The sequence below is a fragment of the Pimephales promelas genome, chromosome 23 (assembly GCF_988280905.1).
Source record: "Pimephales promelas chromosome 23, fPimPro1.hap1.1, whole genome shotgun sequence".
Lineage (NCBI taxonomy): Eukaryota > Metazoa > Chordata > Actinopteri > Cypriniformes > Leuciscidae > Pimephales > Pimephales promelas.
In genome coordinates this window covers 12,275,212-12,301,639 of record NC_142791.1, presented here as the reverse complement: position 1 = coordinate 12,301,639, position 26,428 = coordinate 12,275,212, and the positions used below count along the sequence as shown (strand labels likewise).

At 40.1% G+C, this 26,428-nt stretch overlaps 1 protein-coding gene across 2 annotated transcripts in view; it reads left to right on the top strand.

Annotated features, from left to right (window-relative positions):
• The window catches only part of csgalnact1a (chondroitin sulfate N-acetylgalactosaminyltransferase 1a), a 42,896-nt gene extending 18,925 nt beyond the window's left edge, over positions 1-23,971 (top strand). For both annotated transcript variants that reach the window (XM_039675475.2, XM_039675474.2), the window contains exons 4-8: positions 691-792; positions 17,182-17,360; positions 17,634-17,728; positions 20,272-20,353; positions 22,411-23,971. In XM_039675475.2, coding sequence (XP_039531409.2) covers positions 691-792; positions 17,182-17,360; positions 17,634-17,728; positions 20,272-20,353; positions 22,411-22,700 — 748 coding nt within the window. In that variant the 3' untranslated portion in view covers positions 22,701-23,971. The remainder of the gene's footprint in view (positions 1-690; positions 793-17,181; positions 17,361-17,633; positions 17,729-20,271; positions 20,354-22,410) is intronic.
• The last annotated feature ends 2,457 nt before the right edge of the window (positions 23,972-26,428 follow it).

Below are 26,428 nucleotides of genomic sequence, written 5' to 3'. Positions count from 1 at the left end.
AAACAAAAAAAAGATGTCTCTTTCCCATTCAAGTTTTCAGGGATTAAACCAAATCTGAACCTCTAAACTACCACTAACCATCAAAAATCATCATGTCATGTCGTTTTAGAACTGAAGCACCTCTGGTGTCTAACCATGTATTTATTGTGCATGGGACATAAAAAAGATAATGTTCAGGATCTTCTCAAAACATTCGCCACACCTCTATCGGAATGTAGCTGCTTCAGATCATCAGGAATTTCCCGCTAGCGCTGCTGCAGTCCTTGTGTGTTGCGTTTGCAGTGGCCCTGTAGGGGTGAGCTTGTCTTGTCGAAATCTGCAACAGTATCTTCATACATGCTTCTCTCAAGGCCTACTCAATAGCTCTTTCATCTTGCATAATTTCTTCCCACTGAGCTCATTGCAATGCATCCTGGGATTTATAATGTATATAATTATGCTACCTATTTTTATGTTGCCTACTCTACCCACAAATGCTTTGTATAGTTTTTGTTGCTGTAATGCAATTTTGATTTGGCATCACAATAACAGTATATCAGTTATGAATAATACATTGGGTTTCAAAGTGTTTAGCACTTATTATATTTGTCCTCCTCTGTTTTCTCTCTCTCGGTTCATTTTTGGAGCTGTAGATTGCCCCGCTGAGTGCTGCTGACCTCAGTGTGTGTTTGTTTCTGTGCGTGTCCACAGAGAGGTGTGTGTGAAGCAGGACGGGCGGGTGCACCTTACCGTGGTTTACTTTGGAAGGGACCAGATGAACGAGGTCAAAGGAACCTTGGAGAACACATCGAGGTATGGCATGTTAATATGTGTTTGTATCCACACAGTGGAGCAGTTAAGGCTGAGAAATACAGTTAAAACAAAAAGGAACTAGATGGGTTTCATAAGTTCCTTCCAGTCATCCCGAATGCATTATGGGTATCGTCCGAACTGTAGGTCTTTAAACTGATCAAATGAACACACTCAGCTTCTGCTATCAGAAAGTCTACATAGTGCTAATCAACATAAATAATTCCTTTCAATTTATAGATCAGACTTAAAATACCCATCTTCATGAATATATTAAAATGCTGAAAGAGTCGTATGAATAAAAGATGATGATGATATACTGAGTAATAATCAAATGCAAAGTCAGCTTGAATTTTTAACAAGATATATGCATCAAATTTTGGGTGGTGTTAAATATATGTAATATTTTAGAATAGATATTAATAAATATCGGATTATAACATTATAATATATCTTGTAATAGATTTATAATATAATATATTTTAATATGTAATTAAAAGCAATTCATAACATTCTTGGTCAAACAAAATAATTATTGAATCATTGAATTATTCATATTATTATTGCCAGGACCTTGTACCAGACCTTAAATTCGTTGAAAGTCTTTGGGGATGTGCTGGAGTAGACTTTATTGTCAATACAATATCTTGACCAAAAATGTACAGTGAGCAAAATAAGTATTTGAACACCCTGCTATTTTGCAAGCTCTCCCACTTAGAAATCATTGAGGGGTCTGAAATTGTCCACTGTGAGAGTGGCTCGGTACGGTTCGGCGTGGCACGGTTCGCTTTAGCTGGGTTTGCTTTTCCACTGCAGTTAGTACCGCTTCAAAGAGGGTGGGATTATAGTCTGACCGTTATAGTTTATCTGCTCCTCGGTAAACAACGAAAGGAACGTCTGCAATTCGTCCACTGTCCACGATTTCTTTCTTTCTTTTTTCTTCAAGCAAGTCAAGCAAGTAGTTTTAAAACAGGCGCTATAGCGGTGGCTGTTACTGGCTATTTAAATCTAGTGGGTTGGTTTGATGTCTCGCAAATACAATGACGCTGGTAGTGATCACTGACGATTCTGTCTGACCAATCAGTGATCTGTGACTTTGCTTCGTAGACAGAGTCTGGAATGGCATAATTGAAAAGTGTTTTCTTTTTTGTCGCAGGGGGTGCTTGTCTGAAGTATAAAATCATTGGTTACCCATAAGCCGATCACATAACGTTTAAACTTCCACTGTAAACACGTGTATGTTGCGAAAACAAAACCATCGAGTGAACATGGCCGACCGAGTTTTGCTGCCTCCTTAACCTGATCCTCCATGAGTGCAACGAAGGCAGACACAATCAAACTGGCCGCCCGGCAATCAAAACTATCGACTTTCCGGCCTTTGGCCTGCCCAGCTTCTCGCTGACAATCGTTAATAGTTGATAAATTAAACTTTTTCCTAAACCTGTCAGAAGTAGCGCCACAACATCACCTCCATTCAAAATGTTTAACATACACTCGTCTTGTTCAGGCTTCAATTTGCAAATGCCAGGAATATTCTCCACAACAGAGAGAATTGCATCCCGGGTCTCATATCTGTAGTCGTTTTCGATTTCTCTAAACTAAAATACAATCCGTGCCCCGTGCTATGTCACGGCTCTCAGCCCGCCCTCTGTTCGTTGATTGGCCGGTTGTTTTCAGGTCGGAGGAAAACTGAGAGACATGTCGATGTCTCAAACTGAGTACAGAAGCGAACTGAAATAGAGCGGAAGTATGCAGCCCATCTGAAATCAAAGCGTGTGACCTCATCGGCCAATGAAATTAGCGTGTTTGTCGCCTGCATCAAATGGCGTACCCATAGTGTCAATCCAAAAGCAGTTTAAAAACTCCCTTTCCCAGTGAGGAACGTCATAAACCGAAATGCTTTCTAATATTTGACTATTTGTCATCATCAATCGCACTGGCACACACACCTCAAATCTGTAATCATGAGAGCACAGCAGGGGTTAGCGGCACTGTCGTGATTACAGATCAGAGGTCAGTGAATCTGCACTTGTAACGGGACTTTAAGTCTCGCCTAGTAGGGGAATATTTAAATAGTTACCCTGGGAGATTTAGAAGCGAAAGGAACTTAGTCCCCGCTCCAGTTCTTTTAAGTCTCAGTATACACTAAAGTGTATGTTTTATCTTACACTACTACAAAATGCAACAGGAATACGTGGTGTAGGCTTCAGGTAAGTATGTCAGAGCGGTGGCTTCCTGAAGTGCATGAAGTGAAATGGAAGTAAATTGAATTCACGTCCCCACCCACCTAATCCTAATAGTGTAAACGAGACGCCCCTACCCCAAGATAAGTTCAGAAATAACTGTCAAATATTTTAGTTTGAACAACTAATAATTTATTTTTCTTCCCTCAATAGGTTACGTATTTGCTGAAAGAGACAGCTCAAACAAATAAAATGACAATCAAAATAAAATAAATAAAATAACAGTTCTAGTGTTCTTGTTTTCTTGAATGATCTTCAACTGACTAATATATTCAGAACAACACCTTTAAACACCTTCAAAGTGTTTACCCAACCTTATTATCTGGATAAGGATATTCTCATTAAACACAGAAAAACTTATTCACAACCCTGAGTACGAATAACTTTTGTGATTCAATTCAAATAACTCATTCATTCAAATGATTCACTTCAAATGACCCATTTCACATGCATAGTTAACCTTGAAATCACTAAACGACTCTTTTGAATCAATCTTATGATTCAGCTTTCAATCAACTCAGCAATCACAGTTCAAACTTACAATTGAAACAATCAGTTTGTTCAAACATTCAGTTCAGTCCATTCTGATTCAGTAAAATGTCCATATGTTCATGTGTACGTGTGTGTACTGAAATGTTGTACCAGTCTGTGGCAACGACGGCTTCGAAGCAATGACTTTGAAGACTTTTAGGAGATTCGTGAAGGCTTGTGATGATGACCTGTGATGATTCAATGAACAGTTGAGACAGAACAGCGAGATGTCGTCAGGATGGCAGGGTAATGAGCAAAAAAAAATAAAAATCACGAGAAAAGTTTCAGTGTGGGCCCCAAAAAATCTTCCTAAGACAAAATGACTCAGTTCAGCTCTCACACGGCTCGCGTACACGGAATGATCTGGATCACAAAAAAAATGTCTCTCAAAAATACACACTGTTCTGGAACGATTTTCAGCCCCTTTATAGACAAAACTAAAACGATTCACTCCAAAAACTACTCTTGCAGTCTGCACACGCGATCTTGTTCACTAACGAGTGCACTTAAACGGATTGCAGGCAGAAAACTCTCGCTCCGCACGGTTCACGTCACTTCAGAAAAAAACTAAAAAAACAGTAGGCTCTTGAAAATATGTTCGGTTAAAGCAACGACGACACCCGGCAGTGTTATGAATGAACTCACGACTCCAGGCAGCAATCTTCCTCGTGCACTCAGCCAAGCTTCCAACACTGTTCTCCGTCCGAAGATATAACCGACCGAACTTCAGCTCTAACTGCGGTTCTCGTGTCACACGACGATATAGGTATACTCTAAACTCATAAAACTCAATCTGACAGTTTTACTTCTCGTTTTCAGCGAAACTCTCGAATTCTCCTGCTCACCCTTCTCCTTCCCAGACGTCTCTGCATCCCGCGCGAGCACACCGGAAAAAGAAAAACCCCGTCAAAATAAAAGTCCCGTTAGAAAAGTACCTCCGTTACATTCCCCCCTGCTAAACCCTGCCATACCATCGACATCTCCAGACAGCCTGTCCCTGAAATATAAACAGAAAACAATTTAAAGGTGCAACATTGTACAAAATACATTCTTTTCAATCACAGTCCCATACATATTCCTCATCACATAAAATAATCATTTCTATACCTCAGAGGTAATTTACCACGGTTTTGTCTTTGAGAGCATCTGAGCTTTGGAACATTTTCACATTCAACATCTGAAATGTCAGCATCATCAGAAACTTCTTGTACTTCACACTCTACTTCAGGGACCACATCTACTACATTCTCCTGTTCTTGCATTACACACCCACTTTGTTCTACATCATTGGTTTCCATCTGTACCACCCTTTTATCTCTACTATGTGCAGTGGCTGGAAAACACACAAGATCTGGGAATTCAGTTTCAGAGTCTGACTGGTTTACGGGTCTACTTGTGATTCTACGTGGCGTACTAGATGGCGACAAAGGAAATGTGCAGTGACGGAGCTGATCCCTGTGTACTACTCTGGACTGACCCCCCTTTTCAGGTTTAATAGTAAATACAGGTGTGTCAGGGTGATTCTGTTTTACTACAATGTAAGGCGCATGTTCCCACTTGTCTTGAATCTTATTTCTGCCCCTATGTTTGTGGTTACGTAGCAGCACACGATCACCAGGCCTTACAAGCGCTCCAGAGGACTTGCGGTCGTACATTCTTTTCCGTCTCTTAGAGGCTTCCTGTGCGGCAGTATTTGCGACTTCTACTGCAGTCTTTAATCGATGATGATGACTCTTCACCCAATCATCCAGGTTTTCCACCTCACTTTCATCCAAATCCTTGCCACCCAAGACATCTAATGGAAGGCGTGCATCCCTCCCGAACATCAGGTAGAAAGGAGAATAACCAGTAGATGAGTGGACATGATTGTTGTATGCCATCACTAACTCAGGTAAGTGGGTTTTCCAATCTTTCTTTTTTTCAGGTGTCAACGTTCTCAGCATATCATGCATGGTGCGGTTGAATCTCTCGCACTGAGAGTTTCCTTGGGGATGGTAAGGACTTGTACGACTTTTTCCAATAGCATATACTCTACAAAGTTCCTTAATCACTTGTGCCTCGAAACACCTTCCCTGATCCGAATGCAGACGAGCTGGGCACCCATAGTAAACAAACCAATGCTTGATAAGGGCCTTCGCAGTGGTACTTGCTGTTTGGTTCTTGGTTGGGACAGCAACTGTAAACCGGGTAAACATATCAGTAAGCACCAGTACATTTTCATATCCTCCTGAGGACATTTCCAGCTGGGTGTAGTCCATTGCCAGCACTTCTAAAGGAGCAGTGACATTGCTACAAGTCATCGGAGCTCTGATTCTCGGAAAGACATCCTTTGCCAAAGTACACCTCTTACACTGTGATATCCATCCTTGAACATCCTTAGACATGTTCGGCCAGTAATAGCTTCGTCTCATCAGTGTCAAAGTACTCTTTTCCCCAAAATGACCTCCATGCTCATGTTGACTGTCATAAACTGAACGCTGTAAGGGGGCCGGAACAACCAGCTGCTTAATTTTCTCTCCATCCCTTGGATCAAGAAGACATCTAAACATCACTCCATGATGCAGTTGAAGACGTTCAAACTCTCTGCAAAGCTTTTTCGACTCTGGTGGCATACTCTGCCGTCCTGCCCCACTTGGTTTTCTGGCTTTGGACACGGCATTGTATATGGGTCCCATCAAGGCATCACTTCTTTGCAGCTCCCTTATTTCATCCCAGCTGTAACCATTCAGCACTTTCCTGATGGACGCTTGTACAGTTACTCGAACGTCAGTCTCGCCCTGCTTGGACTCTTGTGCAGGCCACATGCATGCACGCACTTCTTCAGAGTTCAACTTGATGAAATCCTTCTCCGTGTCCTCTTGTTCAGGAACTTCACTGGAGGGAATCCTTGATAAAACATCAGCGTTGGTGTTCAGTCGTCCTGGCTTATACATGACCTCGAAATTAAGCTCTGCTAACTGGGCCACCCAGCGTTGTTCAACTGCACCGAGATTTGCGGTCTCCAGATAACGCAGTGGATTATGGTCAGTGATCACAGTGAAGCAGGAGAACATCAGATACTCTTTAAATTTTTCCGTTGCAGCCCACTTAAGGGCCAACAGCTCCAGTTTAAACGCACTGTAGTACTTGTCGTTTTTCTCTGACCCTCTCAAGCCTCTGCTAGCAAATGCAATGACACGCTCTGCTCCCCCTTGCTTTTGGCTCAATACAGCTCCGAGGCCCTGTTGACTTCCATCGGTAGTGAGGATAAATGGAAGGCCAAAGTCGGGGTAAGCAAGGACCGGTGGTGACATCAAGCATTGTCTCAATTTGTCAAATGCAGTCTGGCATTCACTACTCCACGTGAACAGTTCGGAGGCTCTCCTTTTGTCTTTGCTGCTCATTAATGCATGCAACGGTTTTGCTATTTGAGCAAACTGTGGTACGAACCGCCGGTAATAACTCATGAATCCAATCAATTGTCTCACTTCCTTCACACTCTTAGGCACAGGCCAAGCATCCAAGGCACTAACCTTTTCACTGTCAACTTTGATTCCTTCGGAGGAGATCACATGGCCCAAGAATTTTACCTCAGATCTGAAGAGGAAACATTTGCTTGGCTTCAACTTTAGGCCATGACGCTTCAGTCGATCAAAGACCAGCTCTAGTCTCTCACAGTGACCCTGGAAGTCCTTGGAAAAAACGATTATATCATCAAGATATATCAAGAGTACATCAAAAGACAAGTCCCCGAGCACTACTCCCATAAGGCGCTGGAAGGTGGCCGGTGCGTTGCACAGCCCGAATGGCATCCGCGTCCACTCGAACAGTCCAAACGGGGTAGTGACTGCTGTCTTTTCACGATCACGCTCATTTACAGCTACCTGGAAATAGCCGGCTGTAAGATCTAAAGTGGAGAACAGCTGAGCATTCCCCAGTGCGTCCAGAGATTCTTCCACTCTGGGAAGTGGATATGCGTCTTTGCATGTGACTTGATTAAGCCTTCTATAATCACAACAGAAGCGCACACTGCCGTCTTTCTTCACAACTATCACTGCTGGGGATGCCCAGGGACTCGCACTCTCCTTAAGGATGCCTTGTGACACTAGATCCTGCACGTGTTTCTTGAATTCTTGAAAGACATGTGGCGGTACTCTACGGTGTCGCTGTTTCACTGGCAGAGCAGCACCAGTGTGAATGTCATGCGTTACGGACTGTGTGTAACCATAGTCACTGTCATTTTTGGAGAATATGTCTCTGTACTTTGCCAACAACTGGTTAAGTTCCTCTCTTTGTGCAGGGGTGAGCTTTTCATAATTCACCTGAACTGGTACTGGAGGGATGTCAGAGATTTCAACTGCTTGAACATGCGTCACTCGTTTAACATGAAGCGTCCCTTCCTCCTCCTCAAACTCCAGCGTATTCTCAGTTAACACCTCCTGTGGTTTAGACACTACTGCCACTCTGCATCTTGGGTTAAGTCTGATTGTCCGCTCGCTTGAATTCATCACACGTACAGAAACTTTACCACCCTCAGTTTTTGTTAGCACATTGGCCACTAGGAGCCCCTTGGGTAGACTCACACTAGTGGTGGGCTCAATTAATACTTGGCACTTCACTTTAGGTGGCACTCTGCAACGACCTTCGAACACCTTTTCACTCAGAGGAGGGATGGTGATAGCCTGTTTTCCACCAACTTTGACGAACCCAATCTTGCCATCAGGACCCAGGGTTTCAGTTTTCTCGACACTGGCTAACACCCTTCGTATCTTTGCTTCTGCGGGTTGTCCATATTTATTGGCTGACTTCACCTTCTCTCCTGTGACGAACACTGACTTGAACTCCCTGATTATGTTCATTCCAATGATTCCTGAGAGCCCCTTTATCTCCTCTGCTTGTGGGCTCATGTCTGTCAGCACAAAGATACACTTCCCAGGGAGAACCTTCCCCATGCACTCCACATCAGCTTGCAAACATCCTAGCACAGGTATGTCGAGTCCATTCGCTGCGGTGAGTCTAACCCAGTGAGCAGATGTCAACCTCAGCTCTTGTTCTCCGAAGTGTTTCCTAAAGTGTGACTCTGTAATAGTGGACACTTCTGAGCCTGTATCCAGTAAGCAGCTTGTCTTGACACCAGCTATTCTAACTTCAACAGTCAGGCAATCTCCAAATGCGCCACTTTTCAACGTCTCCGTCACTTCGTCAGTCCATTCAGCTGTATGACTTCTTATCATTGATGGGCCAGGGCTGGTTTGTGCTGTACTTGTTGGAATGTTTCCAGTGTTAGTTCCAGGCACCCCCGTAGAATGTCGGGCCCGATCAGTCACTGTAGCTGCATCAGTACCTTGTGGACATCGCCTGCTAGTGTGCCCCGGTTCACCACATGAATAACAGATGTATCTGCCATCACTGTCCTTCAGGGGTTGTCTTTTTGGACGGCTCTGTTGAAATTGTAGCCTGCTATTACCATGCACTGCTTGGTAAAGTTCATCTTGACGGGCGGCGATCTTTTGTATAGCTTCATGCAGTTTCTCCAGTGTTAACGTAGAGGAAGCTTGTTCTGCATCAGCACTTACTGCTCTGACACGGGGGCTGGGTTTAGGAATGTCCGGTGTTTGAGTCTCTTCTTCTTCAGCCCAAGTGATTGCGGCTTGCATCACCTGAACAAAAGTCAACCTTTCATCCTCCTTAACTCGCCTTTTCATTTCACGCCTCAGAAAATCATCTCGAAGGCCCAGGACAAGTTGTTCCTTTAACACACTTTCGGCCTCTGGAACTCTGTTTGGCTCTCTGCGCTGAACTCGGCTGAGTCTCTCTTGTAGGTCGTATGCGTATGAGCGTATCGTCTCACCTGGCATTTGCTTTCGTTCGTAAAAATCTTTCAGTCTGGTCCCAATTGGCACTTTGTCTCCATAGGTGTCTAGCAGTACTTTAAAGATATCGTCAGTAGATTTTTCACCATCACCCAACATGAACCTCACAGTCGCTTTGGCTTCATCTTTGAGATGCTGTTTCGCCAACTCTACACGATCTTCTGCGGGTACTCTCATCACTTGGAAGGCAGATTTCATTGATGCAACCCATTCCTCCACACTTAATTCCCCGGTTTTGGTCGAACGGCCACTGAACTCGGGAAGTTTCCGGTCCCTGGGAATATAAATGGCAGCTGGGGGTGCTTGAGCGGTGGCTTGATGCTCGATGACAGCTCTCGCTAGTGACAGGGCCTCTCTTTGTTCAGTTCTGGCTTGGTCGAGCGCTCCCGCCTGCTCGGCAAACCGCCTCTGCATCTCCGCCATCTCCTTTTTCAGTTCCTCAAACTCTGCCATTCTTCAGCTTGTAGGCCTGGGACTAGTGACACACACAAAAAAAGGTAAATACAGTCTAATTCTATCCTGTTCGTGACGCCAAATGTAACGGGACTTTAAGTCTCGCCTAGTAGGGGAATATTTAAATAGTTACCCTGGGAGATTTAGAAGCGAAAGGAACTTAGTCCCCGCTCCAGTTCTTTTAAGTCTCAGTATACACTAAAGTGTATGTTTTATCTTACACTACTACAAAATGCAACAGGAATACGTGGTGTAGGCTTCAGGTAAGTATGTCAGAGCGGTGGCTTCCTGAAGTGCATGAAGTGAAATGGAAGTAAATTGAATTCACGTCCCCACCCACCTAATCCTAATAGTGTAAACGAGACGCCCCTACCCCAAGATAAGTTCAGAAATAACTGTCAAATATTTTAGTTTGAACAACTAATAATTTATTTTTCTTCCCTCAATAGGTTACGTATTTGCTGAAAGAGACAGCTCAAACAAATAAAATGACAATCAAAATAAAATAAATAAAATAACAGTTCTAGTGTTCTTGTTTTCTTGAATGATCTTCAACTGACTAATATATTCAGAACAACACCTTTAAACACCTTCAAAGTGTTTACCCAACCTTATTATCTGGATAAGGATATTCTCATTAAACACAGAAAAACTTATTCACAACCCTGAGTACGAATAACTTTTGTGATTCAATTCAAATAACTCATTCATTCAAATGATTCACTTCAAATGACCCATTTCACATGCATAGTTAACCTTGAAATCACTAAACGACTCTTTTGAATCAATCTTATGATTCAGCTTTCAATCAACTCAGCAATCACAGTTCAAACTTACAATTGAAACAATCAGTTTGTTCAAACATTCAGTTCAGTCCATTCTGATTCAGTAAAATGTCCATATGTTCATGTGTACGTGTGTGTACTGAAATGTTGTACCAGTCTGTGGCAACGACGGCTTCGAAGCAATGACTTTGAAGACTTTTAGGAGATTCGTGAAGGCTTGTGATGATGACCTGTGATGATTCAATGAACAGTTGAGACAGAACAGCGAGATGTCGTCAGGATGGCAGGGTAATGAGCAAAAAAAAATAAAAATCACGAGAAAAGTTTCAGTGTGGGCCCCAAAAAATCTTCCTAAGACAAAATGACTCAGTTCAGCTCTCACACGGCTCGCGTACACGGAATGATCTGGATCACAAAAAAAATGTCTCTCAAAAATACACACTGTTCTGGAACGATTTTCAGCCCCTTTATAGACAAAACTAAAACGATTCACTCCAAAAACTACTCTTGCAGTCTGCACACGCGATCTTGTTCACTAACGAGTGCACTTAAACGGATTGCAGGCAGAAAACTCTCGCTCCGCACGGTTCACGTCACTTCAGAAAAAAACTAAAAAAACAGTAGGCTCTTGAAAATATGTTCGGTTAAAGCAACGACGACACCCGGCAGTGTTATGAATGAACTCACGACTCCAGGCAGCAATCTTCCTCGTGCACTCAGCCAAGCTTCCAACACTGTTCTCCGTCCGAAGATATAACCGACCGAACTTCAGCTCTAACTGCGGTTCTCGTGTCACACGACGATATAGGTATACTCTAAACTCATAAAACTCAATCTGACAGTTTTACTTCTCGTTTTCAGCGAAACTCTCGAATTCTCCTGCTCACCCTTCTCCTTCCCAGACGTCTCTGCATCCCGCGCGAGCACACCGGAAAAAGAAAAACCCCGTCAAAATAAAAGTCCCGTTAGAAAAGTACCTCCGTTACACACTGTTAGACTGCAGTGACTCTGACCTCCATCCCGTGTGAAAATAACAGGTCAGCTCAGATGCTGCTCGGAGGCAGATGAAATCAACAGAGCAGTTGATTGCCTGGAATCCAGCCAGGGTCATGCTGGAAACCTCCCTGCATTGCAGCAGATAAGATATCTCTCAATTCACAAGAAGAAAATGCCCTTTTTCTTTATGGAGAAGCATTGAAATGCGACTGGACACATTGGTTTTCAGATCTGTCTTTCTTGACCAGGTTGTTCCCACATACAAGGACACTTTTGGAGGGGAATTTTTAGAGAAAATGGGAAAGCAATCATGGCCTTGTACCTTTTACGGTAGGGAAGGGCCAATAATCAGCACAGCTCCTGTTTGTTCTCTGGGAATTCACTGGCTTCTCTCTGATCCAGAAATCAATTCTTAAAGCAATTTCCCTCAAATACAAGTTATAGGATTGACCTAAAAATGACATTTCTGCCATCATTTACTCACCCTCATGTCGTTTCAAACTCGTAAGACTTCCGTTCGTCTTTGAAACACAAAGGAAGATCTTTATGAGGAATCTGAGAGATTTCTGTCCCTCCATTGACGACCTACGCAACTACCACTTTCAAGCCCCAGAAAGGTTGTAAAGACATCATTAAAGTAAACAAAGCACTTGTGTAGCTTAATAAAATTGAGGTTAAATCATTGGAGTCACATGGACTACTTTAATGACTTTAATGAGGCTTGAAAGTGGTAGTTGTGTAGACTGTCGATGGAGGGACAGAAAGCTCTCAGATGTAATTATTATCATTATCATAATTACCACAGAAAATCATTTTTTATCAATCATCATATCATATTATCACATTTACTAAATTGTTTTTTAGTGTAGGTGTAGCCCTCCCATTTGTATGTACATTATTGAAACCACAATTATTGCTTTTCTTTGGTAGTGAACAATATTCCACAAATTCGGTCAGGCGGCTCACCTTGTGTGTCCTGAATTTGCCCATTCTGAGTATTTCTACTGCTACTTTTCATAAGGATTTTGATGAGCTGCAGAACTAGCCCTTGAATATCTGACCAAAACTTTAATGTGCTGGTTAAAAAATTCTATGTAATTTTATTTAACCTAATACTCTGTTTCTAGCTGATAAAATTAGCATTCTCGGGGAGAAAGCATTTGTAAATGTATTGTTGCAGTAGATAATGCATCATATCATAAACAAGACGAATGACTCTAAATCCACGAATCAAACCCACTTGGAATGGCCACACATTTTGACACAATTTCCCACACATCATTTTTGTGATTTATGTCCTATGTGTGGGTAGAGAAAAATAATTTGAGAAGAGGAAAATTGCACCCAGTTGCTATTACCTTCATTTTGCTTCACTTCATACAGTATCTGACAGTTGCTGCATTGGCTGACTGATCGTTTACATAAACTTGCGCTTGAATCCCACATCACCAAGAGTTTTGTCACCTTGAATGTCCAACATCAACAATTTCTTACTTTAACTGAACTATTAGCATGAGAGGTTGACTGAGAGAGCCTTTAAATAGCAGAAAGCAGGAGGCGAAATCATGATGATAAAAATGAGCAGGGTATTTTTTTTTATCATCTTCATTTTTCAGTGCTCAGACTTCCTGTACTACATCCTGTACTGTGTCTGACCAGCAAAAATCCAGCAAGTGTTATTAAACCACACACTGTGAAACTGGCAGGGCAGCTGTGGTTGTCAGACATGTATTGTAAAAACTACAGTAGAAGCTTTTTAGGTTTACAGATTTAACTTAAATTTACAGTAAAAACCCTATTTCACAAACTGAGCTGTTATTATAGCAACTTATACTAATATCTGTTTTGTACCTTTCTAATACAATGACAACCACCAAAAATGAGAGTCACATGATGTTCACAAGAAGTTCATCACAAGAAGCTTTTCCTCAAGCTGAGAAGGTCATGACATGACATGAACAAATGCAATAAACATTTATTTAACAACATTAGATGTAACAAAAACCCTAATATATGTAACTAATTAGAAAAAAAAAAACGAAGAAAAATGGAAAATTTCAATGGAAATACATCAAATGTGTAGTGTCACGTATATAGGGAATTCTGGGAATGTCAGTTTATATTTTTATACTGTAAATTATACTATGACTTGTTTTGTTTTTTTTCATTTTCAAAAACTGTAAATTTAACAGTATTTTGTAAGGTCAGATAACAGTTATTCACCATAGTAAGGAAACTTACTGTAAAACGGTTCAGTAATTTGTGGTTCTTTTACCATTAAAATCACAATCATTTTTTACAGTGCACAAAAAAGGGAAATTACAATGGAAGCTTGTTTCCTCGACAGAATAAAAAAATAAAAAGGTAATTGTGACTTTCGACAATTGTGAAAATTGGTAATTGTGTCGCAATTACCTTTTTTTATTGGCAGAAAACCAGGTTCCACGAATTGCAGCTTTTTACAACATCGTCCTTTGACATTAAAACCCTCGAGATGGAGACATTCTTTTGTATCTCTAACCTTTGAAGGTGAAGATCTCTTGAAACCACTCAATCTTAAGATTAAACAACAATAGCAAGCATTGCAAGGGCAAGAAAAGTAGCATTATAAAACTGAAAACATAAACAACAGAAATGTTGACTCTTTTGAAGCCACACACATACATTGCTGTTGAGAATCTGTAGACGCTTCACTGCTATAAAACCGCAGTGTCAGTCCTCACAGAAGTAGGTAGATGTGATATCCGGATCTGCCGGGCAAAGTCAATCCATACACATGAATAATTTGTGTTCATTTGAGAAAGGGAGGAGAGGAGAGTGTAAGTAATACTGCATTATACAAACCTGGTTCATATTCATGATGACATTTATGATCCAAGTGCTCATTATGAAATAACCACACTTAAGCATTACCCTGAAGCAATCAGACATGCTAGTGACTGTGTGTGGATTCATTTAGATGTAGTTTGCGGACAAATTTGTCTTCAGAATTGAGTTAAATCAAATAAAAAACAGGCTATAGTACTGTATATACACTATATATATATATATATATATATATATATATATATATATATATATATATATAGTGAATCCTATAGTCTATAGCAGGGGTTCTCAACTCCAGTCCTCGCGACCCACTGCTCTGCATATTGTGTATGTCTCCCTTATTTAACACACCTGATTCAGATCCTCAGCTCGTTAGGATAGCTGTAGAGTCTATCTTAACGAGCTGAGGATCTGAATCAGGTGTGTTAAGTAAGGGAGACATACACAATATGCAGAGCAGTGGGTCGCGAGGACTGGAGTTGAGAACCCCTGGTCTATAGTGAGCCCTATATGAAATAGTAAAGGTCCCAAAGCTGAAGTGAAATGCCAAAAAATGCAATGAATGCCTTTGAAAACAAGTCAGTATCACAAATATTTGGGGAGTTTTTTTTTTTTTTTTTTTTTTTTTGTGGCTGATGGTGAATTGAATATCACATGCATGCCGAAACGCCCCGGGCTCTTTTCCAAATCTGTTCCGCTAATGTGGCTTAGATCATATCTTGTAAGCTATTTGTAACTGCTCTAAATCTTCAGGACTAGTGGCTCTGGAACATTTTTTTTTTTTTTGCCGGGTATACTGTTTTTTATTCAGTGTGACTCCCATGGGTTGCAGCAATGTTTTCGTAGGTTATGAATCTCGGTCAGGGAAAGTAGGTGCTTTTTTATTTTATTTCAGGCAGACATTCTGGCCTATTTTTTGTATTGGGCCAATAAGAGCAGCGGACAGCCACATGTGACAGGTGCTTTACATGCATTTTTCTAGTGTCTGAATGCTTGTGGCTCCAGGGTTTCATTGCTTTTTTATGAATACCATATTTTCTGTCTTTTTGTGTCCTGTTCATGTTTACATAATAGACAGACTGCCACCAAACCAAAGTTTAGAGTTGGAAAGATTTTTGTTTTTGAAAGACAATAATAGTGTGAAATAATAATAATTATATATTAGTATTGCTATATTTAAAATGGTAATTTATTCCAGTGATGGTAAAGCTGTATTTTCAGCATCAATATGCCAGTCTTCAGTGTCACATGATCCTTCAGAAATCATTGGGAACACTTTATGCCTTGTAAATTTATTCATTTAGCAGGCACTTTTATCCAAAACGACTTGTGATGCATGCATGATACATTTTTCTCAGGATTCTTTGATGTAAAAGAAGTTAAAAAAAACAGCATTTATTTGAAAAAGAAATGTTTTATAAATGTCTTTACTCTTGAGTAATTGAATGGGTACTTCCTGATTAAAAGTATTATTTTTTAAGTCTTAAGTGCCCAAACTTAAAACCGTTTGAAAAAAAAAAAACAACAAAATGTATGTTTATTTAAAAAAGTCTTTCCCAGGTCAAAGACTGATCATCTCTCCATTAGAATGGAGTGTTTGTAACATGTAATGCGCTGTTAGTGATTCACTAATATAAAGGAAGTGTCTCTTCCTGTTCCTGCTAAAACAGCTGTATGGCTTTAATAGCAGGTATTATCTGCACTCTGTGTGTGGTGGCATTGAGCTTTTATACAGCTTGGCTCCAGCCCAGCACATTACACTTTAATCATCTTGTGTGTGTCTGTGTCTATGCGGCTGAATGTATTCATAGTCACACAGACTGGCTGAGGATGCCTGTTATTCCCTCTATCCATGAGAAGTGATGCAGGTCACGCACCCGCCATCAATCGCAGAACACATCTTTCACAATCACTACCGTCACAATCGACTTAACTTTTCCACCCAACAGACAATGAAACGTATATTTAGTGTGCTTCGTTTTAGTGGTAATAGTCTTTGTATTCATTGTTGGATTCACATGGTTTTGAAAAACTTTGCTACCATTTTCATAAAAAATATGTTAAATCTTTTGACAGTCTTTAAATTCTTTAAGATAACAAGTTTAGAGGCCATGTTGTGCCCTTTTTCTCTTAATTTAAGTCTAGAACAGGTTGCCATGCTTGAATGTTCAGAAAACACATTATTTTTCCTGGGATAAATTGTTCCGGGTAATTTCAGTGGAAACGCTGCTATACATTTAAAATGATGTCAAAATACCTGCCTCGGCAAGTTATGTCATAAGTAAACAGTTGAGAAAGAAATCGAATTTGTGTAAGTATATTCAGTCGTGCGTTCAATCTTAAAGTGACAGCAGGAATATTAGGCTGCTGTCACTTTATGTTAATAAAATAAAAATACAGCTTTAACAAAGATGAACATTGTTTACTTTTTACAGTTTAGCAGCTTGTATAATAAGTGTGCTGCATAAAGTGTGAGTACCAAACATCATCTCCAGGTGCTCCCTTGTGAACCAGACCAAAAAAAATGATGTGAAACATACAAAAAAAAAAAAAAAAAAAGTCATGATGGTCTTATGATTTGTCTCTGATTTATATGGCCCTGTTTCCAGAAACGTATGTTATTAAAGAACAACAAGATAATGCTCATCAATGAGAGAATGTTGACAGTGTGTGATTCTTCATGTGTCTGTGATTTTCTTGCAGGGAGCTGAACTTCCGTAACTTCACTCTGATCCAGCTGAATGAGGAGTTTTCGCGGGGTCGAGGGCTGGATGTGGGCGCTCGTGCCTGGAAGGGAGGCAATGTCCTGCTCTTCTTCTGTGACGTGGACATCTTCTTCACAGCCGACTTCCTGAACACATGTCGTCTTAATGCCCAGCCCGGTGAGACAACAGAGGAAACACTACTGTATATATATAGCCCCAAAACACTTAAAAATGGCCAACATTGATAATAATCTGAGATGTCCTGAGCAGCAAATCATCATATTAGAATCATTTCTGAAGGATCATGTGACCCCAAACATTTGACTGGTAGTGTAAATAGATTTATGTTGATTCTGAGATTATTTTAGAGAGAGGGTGATCATCTAAGTGCTTATTGTCATGTTGGTGTCATAGCCGGCTGTGTGATGACATTGTCTTACTCTGTTTTAGGAAAGAAAGTGTTTTACCCAGTTCTCTTCAGCCAGTACAATCCAGCTGTAATCTACGGCAGCCACGATCACACCCCCTCTGTGGAACAGCAGCTGGTAATGCAACTCATTTCATCAGGAGATTAAAATGCTTCATCAAGTTTGATGTGATTAATTGCTCCATTGTGAAAGAACACACAATCATCACGGTCGCGTGGCATTGATATTCTGGACTTGTAGATGATAAAGAGCTTGATTAAATGTGCTGATAATGCGGAAAGCTGACATGAGGCTATGGGGCAAAATTACATTTAGCTACAACCACAAATGCTGATTGAATTGAGAAAATCTCTTGGCCTATTGGACTATAATAATAATGGACAATATATTTTGCAGTATTTATATTTAAAAAAAAAATGTTGCTCTTGTATTTTGCTCTTTTATTTATTTATTTTTTACAATTAGTCTCTGTCTCTCTGCATTTTGCAAAAAAGACCCTTCATGATTTTGTTCCATATACACTCACCGAAAGGATTATTAGGGACACCTGTGCAATTTCTCTTTAATGCAATTATCTAATCAGCCAGTCACCTGGCAGTTGCTTCAATGCATTTAGGGGGTGTGGTCCTGGTCAAGACAATCTCCTGAACTCCAAACTGAATGTCAGAATGGGAAAGAAAGGTAATTTAAGCAATTTTTTTAGGGTGGCATGGTTGTTAGGTATAGATGTCTGAGTATTTCACAATCTGCTCAGTTACTGGGATTTTCACGCACAACCATTTCTAGGGTTTACAAAGAATGGTGTGAAAAGGGAAAAACATCCCGTATGTGGCAGTCCTGTGGGCGAAAATGCCTTATTGATGCTAGAGGTCAGAGGAGAATGAGCCAACTGATTCAAGCTGAGAAAAGCAACTTTGACTGAAATAACCACTCGTTACAACCGAGGTATGCCGCAAAGCATTTGTGAAGCCACATCACTCACAACCTTGAGGCGGATGGGCTACAAAAAAATAGGAAAAAGGGGCTACAATTTGCAAGAGCTCACTCAAATTGGACAGTTGAAGACTGGAAAAATGTTGCCTGGTCTGATGAGTCTCTTTCTGTTGAGACATTCAGATAGTAGAGTCAGAGTTTGGCGTAAACAGAATGTGAACATGGATCCATCATGCCTTGTTACCACTGTGCAGGCTGGTGGTGGTGGTGTAATGGTGTGAGGGATGTTTTCTTTGCACAGTTTAGGCCCCTTAGAGCCAATTGGGCATTGTTTAAATGCCACGGCCTACCTGAGCATCGTTTCTGACCATGTCCATCCCTTTATGGCCACTGTACCCATCCTCTGATGGCTACTTCCAGCAGGATAATGCACCATCTCGAATCATTTGAAATTGGTTTCTTGAACATTACAATGAGTTCACTGTACTAAAATGCCCCCCACAGTCACCACATCTCAACCCAATAGAAGATCTTTGGGATGTGGTGGAACGGGAGCTTCGTGACCTGGATGTGCATCCCACAAATCTCCAATAACTGCAAGATGCTATCCTATCAATATGGGCCAATATCTCTAAAGAATTTTTTTAGCACCTTGTTGAATCAATGCCATGTAGAATTAAGGCAGTTCTGAAGACGAAAGGGGGGTAAACAGTATTAGTATGGTGTTCCCGGTTATTTTTCGTTAAAAGTGCTGTATGTAATTTGTTTTGACTGTACTAAAGCATAAAAGTATCATGTTTGTAGAGCTTTAGGAAACATGCAAATTCAAATTCGAATACTATTTTTTTTTTTTTGAAAAACAACGCAACAGCCAGTTATTCTACTTTAAATGTGTGTTCCAGGTGGAAATGTGTTTTGTTTTGTGTGATCTTGCCCACTGACAGTTTACCCAGTAATATTTCAACACCCTGGTTGCTAGTTGGTGGGAAACACAGCCTATTGCAGCCATGGAAGCCAGCAAACAAACTGACTGAAAACTTAAAACTACAATGGAGGCGTTTCAGGGAGTTCACAAACCATGCTTATTGAAATAGAGAACAACTCCCTTTGGTGTGACATTGTGCTCTGTAACTTTGCAAACCTTTTCCATGGTCAAACCGCAACTTCCCGCCCACTGCCAGTTTACTCAGAAGTATTTCAACACCCTGGGTTGTCGGTGGAATTGGTGGAAAACATAGCGTACTGCAGCCGTGAAAGCCAGCAAACTGAGTCAGAGATCGCAGATTCTACACAACCTAAAAAGCCTCGCCATTCATCTAAAAAGCTCCATGACCAGAGGCATAAATAGAGATGCATTTGAGAGATGGCTCTCTGGCAACTAGCGCGAGCGTACAGTCTATGTAGGGCGGGGGAAACCATCCTCTCCAACATTTTGAATTTGGACTGCAGTACCCATTTCCACCACCAGCTGTCAATATTACATACTGCACCTTTAACGATAATAACACTTGTTAAAATTCTTGTCAATTTGCCATCATTCTTTGAGTTTGTTATATAGTTACTGGCAACTGGCAGTTTTATTTACTCACCACATCAATTTTTACACACATTTGCGATTGGGCAAGTGATAAAATTGGACCGGGAGTCCGGGAATGAGACCCAAGACAGTAGACAACTATAAAGAATTATATTAGTGTTCATACTCATCAGGATTCATTCTTTTACAGATCATTAAAAAGGACACTGGCTTTTGGAGGGACTTTGGGTTTGGAATGACCTGCCAATACAGATCCGACTTCATCAATATAGGTAAATGTCCTTCTTTTTAAGGTCATTTTTGAATGTTGTTTTGAATTTAAAAAGCACTGTAGAAACAGTATGTAGAAGTAAAATGCACAAACTGTCAAACAATAATGCAGTCTCAGTAAACACAACAGGTTCGACTTGTGAGAATCAAGCTGTTCTCATGACTTAACCAATTACCTGGGTGGACATGAGTAACATTAGCTGACACAACAAGGGCTGATACTGATGCTTCAGCCGTGTTTAGTAGCATCACATGACATCTCAGCAGACATGTGGCAGAAATCCTATGCTCCATTGAGGGAAGTTTTCAAAGTTTCACTTTGCTTCATAAGCACAATTAAGCAAATACATAAGCTACATCATATTACACTACTGTTCAAATGGAGATTCGGACTGAACAAATACACATTTACACGCTTTCCTACACAATAACAGGAACAGACAACAGAGCTGTTTGTCCTGAGGGAAGTTCAAACTTCCTTTTTACAACAACAGATGATGTATGTAAACATTTTTTATTTATTTTTTTGTGAATGCATTATTATTGCAGCTGGCTGCATTAAAGGGTCATGAAACCCACCTCTTTCAGCTCAAGTCTAGCTCACAATCTTTTTGAAAAATGCAACTTAAATGGGCGTGGATGGCTGTAAGTAACTGTCATCGGCTAGTGGCCACATACATATCAACTGTCACTAAAAATCAGGTAAAACGTGAGGAAATGCTAGATTTTTTTATAGCTGGCAAAGTTAAAGTTTAATGAAATACACTGACATCTTATTTTTGTCCTTTCAAAAGTAACTGAATGCCCTGCTACATAAGCCTATTAGCCTACAGTAATCATAATACTATTTAAAACATATTAATATACATGTACAATTATAATGTCATTATAAAATGTATATTTGTTTATATACACACTTATAAATGCATATATTTGAAAATAATTCATTTTAAATGATTATAAAGATATACTGCTCTTGCCCGGGTGAATAGTATTCACTGAGTTTTGTTTAGTTTTAGAGACGTGTTCCCAAAACAACAAAGTTTTGAGACGGTGGCAGAAAGCACATCCTGTGTATTTTCTTAATTTTATAAAAGCAATTTTGATTCGATTGTAAATGGACACATAAAGTAGACATTTAACAGTTTATTTTTTTCATACTTCTTAAATTTGTATGACCATAAATAATAGAGTATTTTAAGTCTATTTTGCTGCTATGTGAAAAAAATCCTGCAAAACGTGCCGGCGCGTTTGACGACCCCAGAGGTTTAACAAAAATAAGGCAAGTAAAACGGTCAGGGTTACATTTTGGTCACACACACACACCTCTGAAGGAATAGAGAAGGCCTCGGGACTTGGTACCGCACCACTCGCAAGTTGCAACTTGAGATTGATGAACAAGGCCGAAGTCCACCATTCTCCAGTCCTCGAAGCTCTCTCGCTAGAAAAATGTCGGATGGGTGTGGACAGAGACGGGTGTCGGATGGGTGTGGACTGAAACGTTTTGAATCTTTGTGTTACACAGAAGAAAAGTCAGTTGTAAAGGTTTGTAAGGACAGGAGGAGAGAGTATTGTTTTGATGAACCCGTTAAGAAGTCATTGACGTTTTAAGGCTATCTGACAAAACAACTGAACATGTTGAGACTGTAGCTACTTTTCCACCATCAGGGTGAACCGTTCTCTTAACTGTTCCACTCCTCGCCGATCCGGACCAGCTGGTTTGGACATGATTTCATTTTCCACTGTACATGGCTGATAACGGAGCTCTTTGGAATGAGTTACAAATGCATCAGTTGTTTCCAGTGTTGGGGGTAACGCATTACAAGTAATCAGATTACTTTTCCAAATAAGTACAAGTTACTTTGTTTGTATTTACTGAAAGCTATCATGTCCCTATGTTGAGAGAAATCGGGTGCAGAGGCATTGTGTGCGCTGTAAAAGTTTGTTAACCTTTCTATGCCGAACCAATCTCAAGTGTAAATTTTTGGATCTTGAGAAGGCATTAAATTCTCAATGTGATCATGTTCATTGCCCTATTGACTGTCTCCCACTCTTCCAGGGGGTTTCGACGTGGACATTAAAGGCTGGGGCGGCGAAGACGTGCACCTGTACAGGAAGTACCTCCACAGTAATTTACTAGTAGTGCGCGCCCCGTCCCGCGGCCTCTTCCACCTGTGGCACGAGAAGCGCTGCGCGGACGAGTTGCCCCCGGACCAGTACAAGATGTGCATGCAGTCCAAGGCCATGAACGAAGCCTCGCACGGCCAGCTGGGAATGTTGCTCTTCCGGCACGAGATCGAGGCTCACCTCCGCAGACAGAAACAGAGAAGTGGGGCCAAAAAGGCCTGATGGATGTTACCTCTTCTTTACATGCTCTCAAAAGGATAGTTCACATGAGGACGGTCTGTCCTTGTTTACTCGCGCTCGTGACATTTGCCATTCTTTGTTCTGTGGATGCAAAATGTTCCGGTTGTTCTTTTCACTGCACAATAAAGTCATCCTAAAAGGGGTCCACATGAAGCCCAACATTATATTTAGGATGACAATAAAGTCATCCTAAAAGGGGTCCACATGAAGCCCAACAAATGTCCGTTTTCAGGAAAAAAATAACAATTCTTTTGTGTCACAAAAACATCCCCGCTGAAAAACAAGAGCAACAAGAAACCATCAGAGAAGTTCTAATGTTTTGCACTACAAATACATTACGAACCATCAACTGTTAACTATTAAAACCATTACCAAATGGTTTCCAGTAGCATAGTTGGCAAGTTTTCTGGCACAACTGGGCTACTTGTAACCCCCAAAAGGGAGTGGTTTTCAGCTCCTTTATGAAAACAGACTTTGCTATTTTTAAGTTGAAATTGTGAATAACACACAAAAGTGAATGTAAAATATGTATTTTAGGTAATGGTGTGGCATATGTTGAGTTTTGATGTTTGGATAGGGTAATTCAGGCTTGTTTTGGGCTATTTTTGATTGGCCTTCAGACAGGTTTTGTCACAGAGACCTGGCAATCTTGTTTTGAGCCTTATTCCATTAGGATTTAGAGATTTTAACATGACACCAATAGAAGGCAACACATTACCAGTAGAGACCCATAGGGACCATTACAGTTTCCGTCACTACCAAATCAATACAATTCCCATTATAGCCATTAGAAAAATACAGTGAGGGTTTCTATTAGTTTGTTGTTGTTGTTTTTCAGTGGAGACGTGTCTGTCATAAACACCGTTTTCATGGCGGATTTAGCTGAAGAACAAGTTAAGGAAAAGTATAATATAGTACATATTTAGAAAAATGTTCCTCTCTAGAGTTCATTTTTCTAGCTGGCTATCGAGTTTATGAATGACATTTTTGATGTAGCTTTACGTGATATTACAAGCTGTATTATTTACGTCTTTCCCGAAGTTGAAACACTGATTGATCGATTTATGACACGTGTTCAGGAACACTGTTCACGTGCTGCTGCTTTGCTTAATCTGAATCTGTCGCGCCACAGGAAATCAATTGTTTGAATCTTTCAATAGACCGAATTGCAAAGCTGAGACTTTGTTTCAAATCAAAAGTAGCAATGCACAAAGCTTGTGTCAACTTGGGAAGTAGGCTAATAGGCTACTCAAGATTGGTTCAAAAAATGTTTTAAGTTTTAAAGCGCATTGTATTAATCACATGGAAAAGAGCAATCTGTAAATTCTTCAGGATTTCTCCTTTTGTGTTCCACAGTGATTCGCCTGGAACGACACGAGCGCGAGTAAATGGCGACAGAATTAATTGATGTTATGCATGAGAGGAGAAGTGGAGGAATTATACAGTATACTGCCTTCAGTGAAGAGCCGGTTTTAGTGAGACAGAAGCACACACCCAAACAATGAGATAACCGAAAGACGCCACAGGATCAGAGCAGACAGACGTTCCCAGAAGACAGTGAAGCGTGGGAGGACCTTCAGTCTCCTTGGATCGTTACAAAATTACGGAGATGCAGCTCATGATATGTGTGTGTGATCCACTTCATGTGCTCTGCGAGTTACGCTGATAAACTGCTGTCTTTTGGGGAAAGAGTATATACTAGGCTATACACTACTAGTAGCCTACAAATGACATTTCAATTTTTTTTTTTTTTTGGAATGCAAAGAAATGCCTTATTGCTGAAAATGTATTTTGTGAATCGTTGAGTAAGACTATTAAGGGTCTTCTTAATGCATGTATCTTGACTGTCCTGGCAGTTTACATGACGAGCGGTTCAAAGAACTGCAATTCATTTTATGTTAGCCTTGATTTATTAATGTTGTGGCGCCGCCTAGTGGTACCAGATGGTTATTATAAGGGGAGTTTATTTTACTCAAGTGATTACGTAACAAATTTATAATTGTTTTTGAAATTGGAAATCAAATTCTAATATTGATTTTTAGAGAGACCTTGATCATACTTGATCATTTGAATTGAAGGATTCGATGATGCTTTTATACTGAATATTAACAGTATTGGTTAGAGATTATTTAATGATTCTTCCAAATGCTTGTATTTGTTCACAATTTACAACCTTCAGATTTTGCGGAATTTTTTTTTGAAGTTCGGGCAGAAGAAACAAGTCTGTCGGGTATTAAAAGACATCAGGGTGCAAACTAGCACTTCAAGAGCGGTGTACAGTGGCTTAAAATATTTATTTATTGGGGGACCTTTTTCACCCCAAAACTCAAAGCTTGTATGTCTATTTGTATTATTTAAATATGTTGTTTTGGGGAAAAACTCGCTCTCATTTATTGTAAATGAAAAATCATTTAGATTTTGTGAGGACGAAGCAGAAAATAAAGCAAAATAATGACTAATTTTCATGCGTCTGCATATATTTATCATCGACTAAGAATGAGAATGTGTTGTGTGGCCTTCACCGCTAGATGGCAGCAACGTATCAAAGGTAATTTGTAACAATACAACATTTAAATAAATATATTTTTATTGACTTAACAAAGTCACCTCTTCTTATTTTTGTTGTATTCTGTAATTAAATTATTATTAGCCTGCCCTACATTATTTATTTTTTACAGATCTACTTTAAACATTGTAAACATTAGATATGACTGCTCACTAGCCTATATTTCTCAGAACCTTCTTCTTTTTGTTATTATAGACATTTGCTACGATACATATTATTATTAAGAATATTATTATTATCCAATATTTCAAAATTAGGCTTATCACACCATATTTAAACAATATTTAGGCTGATCTAAACTATTTTTGAATTAAGGAAGTGGTAACACTTTACAATAAGGTTCGTTAGTTCACATTAGTTAACAACATTAGTTAATATGAACTAATAATGAATAGTACATATACAGCATTTGTTAATCTTTGTTAATGTTATTTTCAACATTTACTAATACTTGATTAAAATCTTGTTAACATTAGTTAATGCACCGTGAACTAACATGAACAAACAATGAACAGCTGTGTTTTCATGAACTAACATTAACAAAGATGAACAAATGCAGTAACAAATGCATTGCTCATGGTTAGTGCATGTTAGTAAATACATTAACTAATGTTAACTAATGAACCTTATTGTAAAGTGTTACCAAGGAAGTCTATAGTGCTATGCCAAAGAGATGTGTCTTTGGTCTAGATTTGAACTGACAGAGTGTCTGCTTCCCAGACAATGTTAGGAAGATTGTTCCAGAGTGGTGCTAAATAGAAAAAAGGATCTACCACCTGCAGTCGATTTAGATATAGGTATAATCAACTGGCCGGAGTTTTGAGATCGCAATGGGGTGAAGGACTATGCGTTAAGAGCCCACTCAAGTACTGGGGCACTAAACCATTTAGTGCTTTGTAAGTAATCTGCAATATTTTAAAAATGTATACAATGTTTAATAGGCAGCCAATGCAGTGTTGACAGAACCAGGCTAATGTGGTCATACTTCCTGCATGGTTCTGGTAAGAACTCGAGCTGCTGTGTTTTGAACCAGCTCTAGTTTGTTTATTAAGCGTGCAGGGCAACCACCCAGAACATTACAGTAATCTAGCCTTAAAGTCCCCGTGAAATCAAAATTGAACCTATTTACTTTGTTAGCGCATGT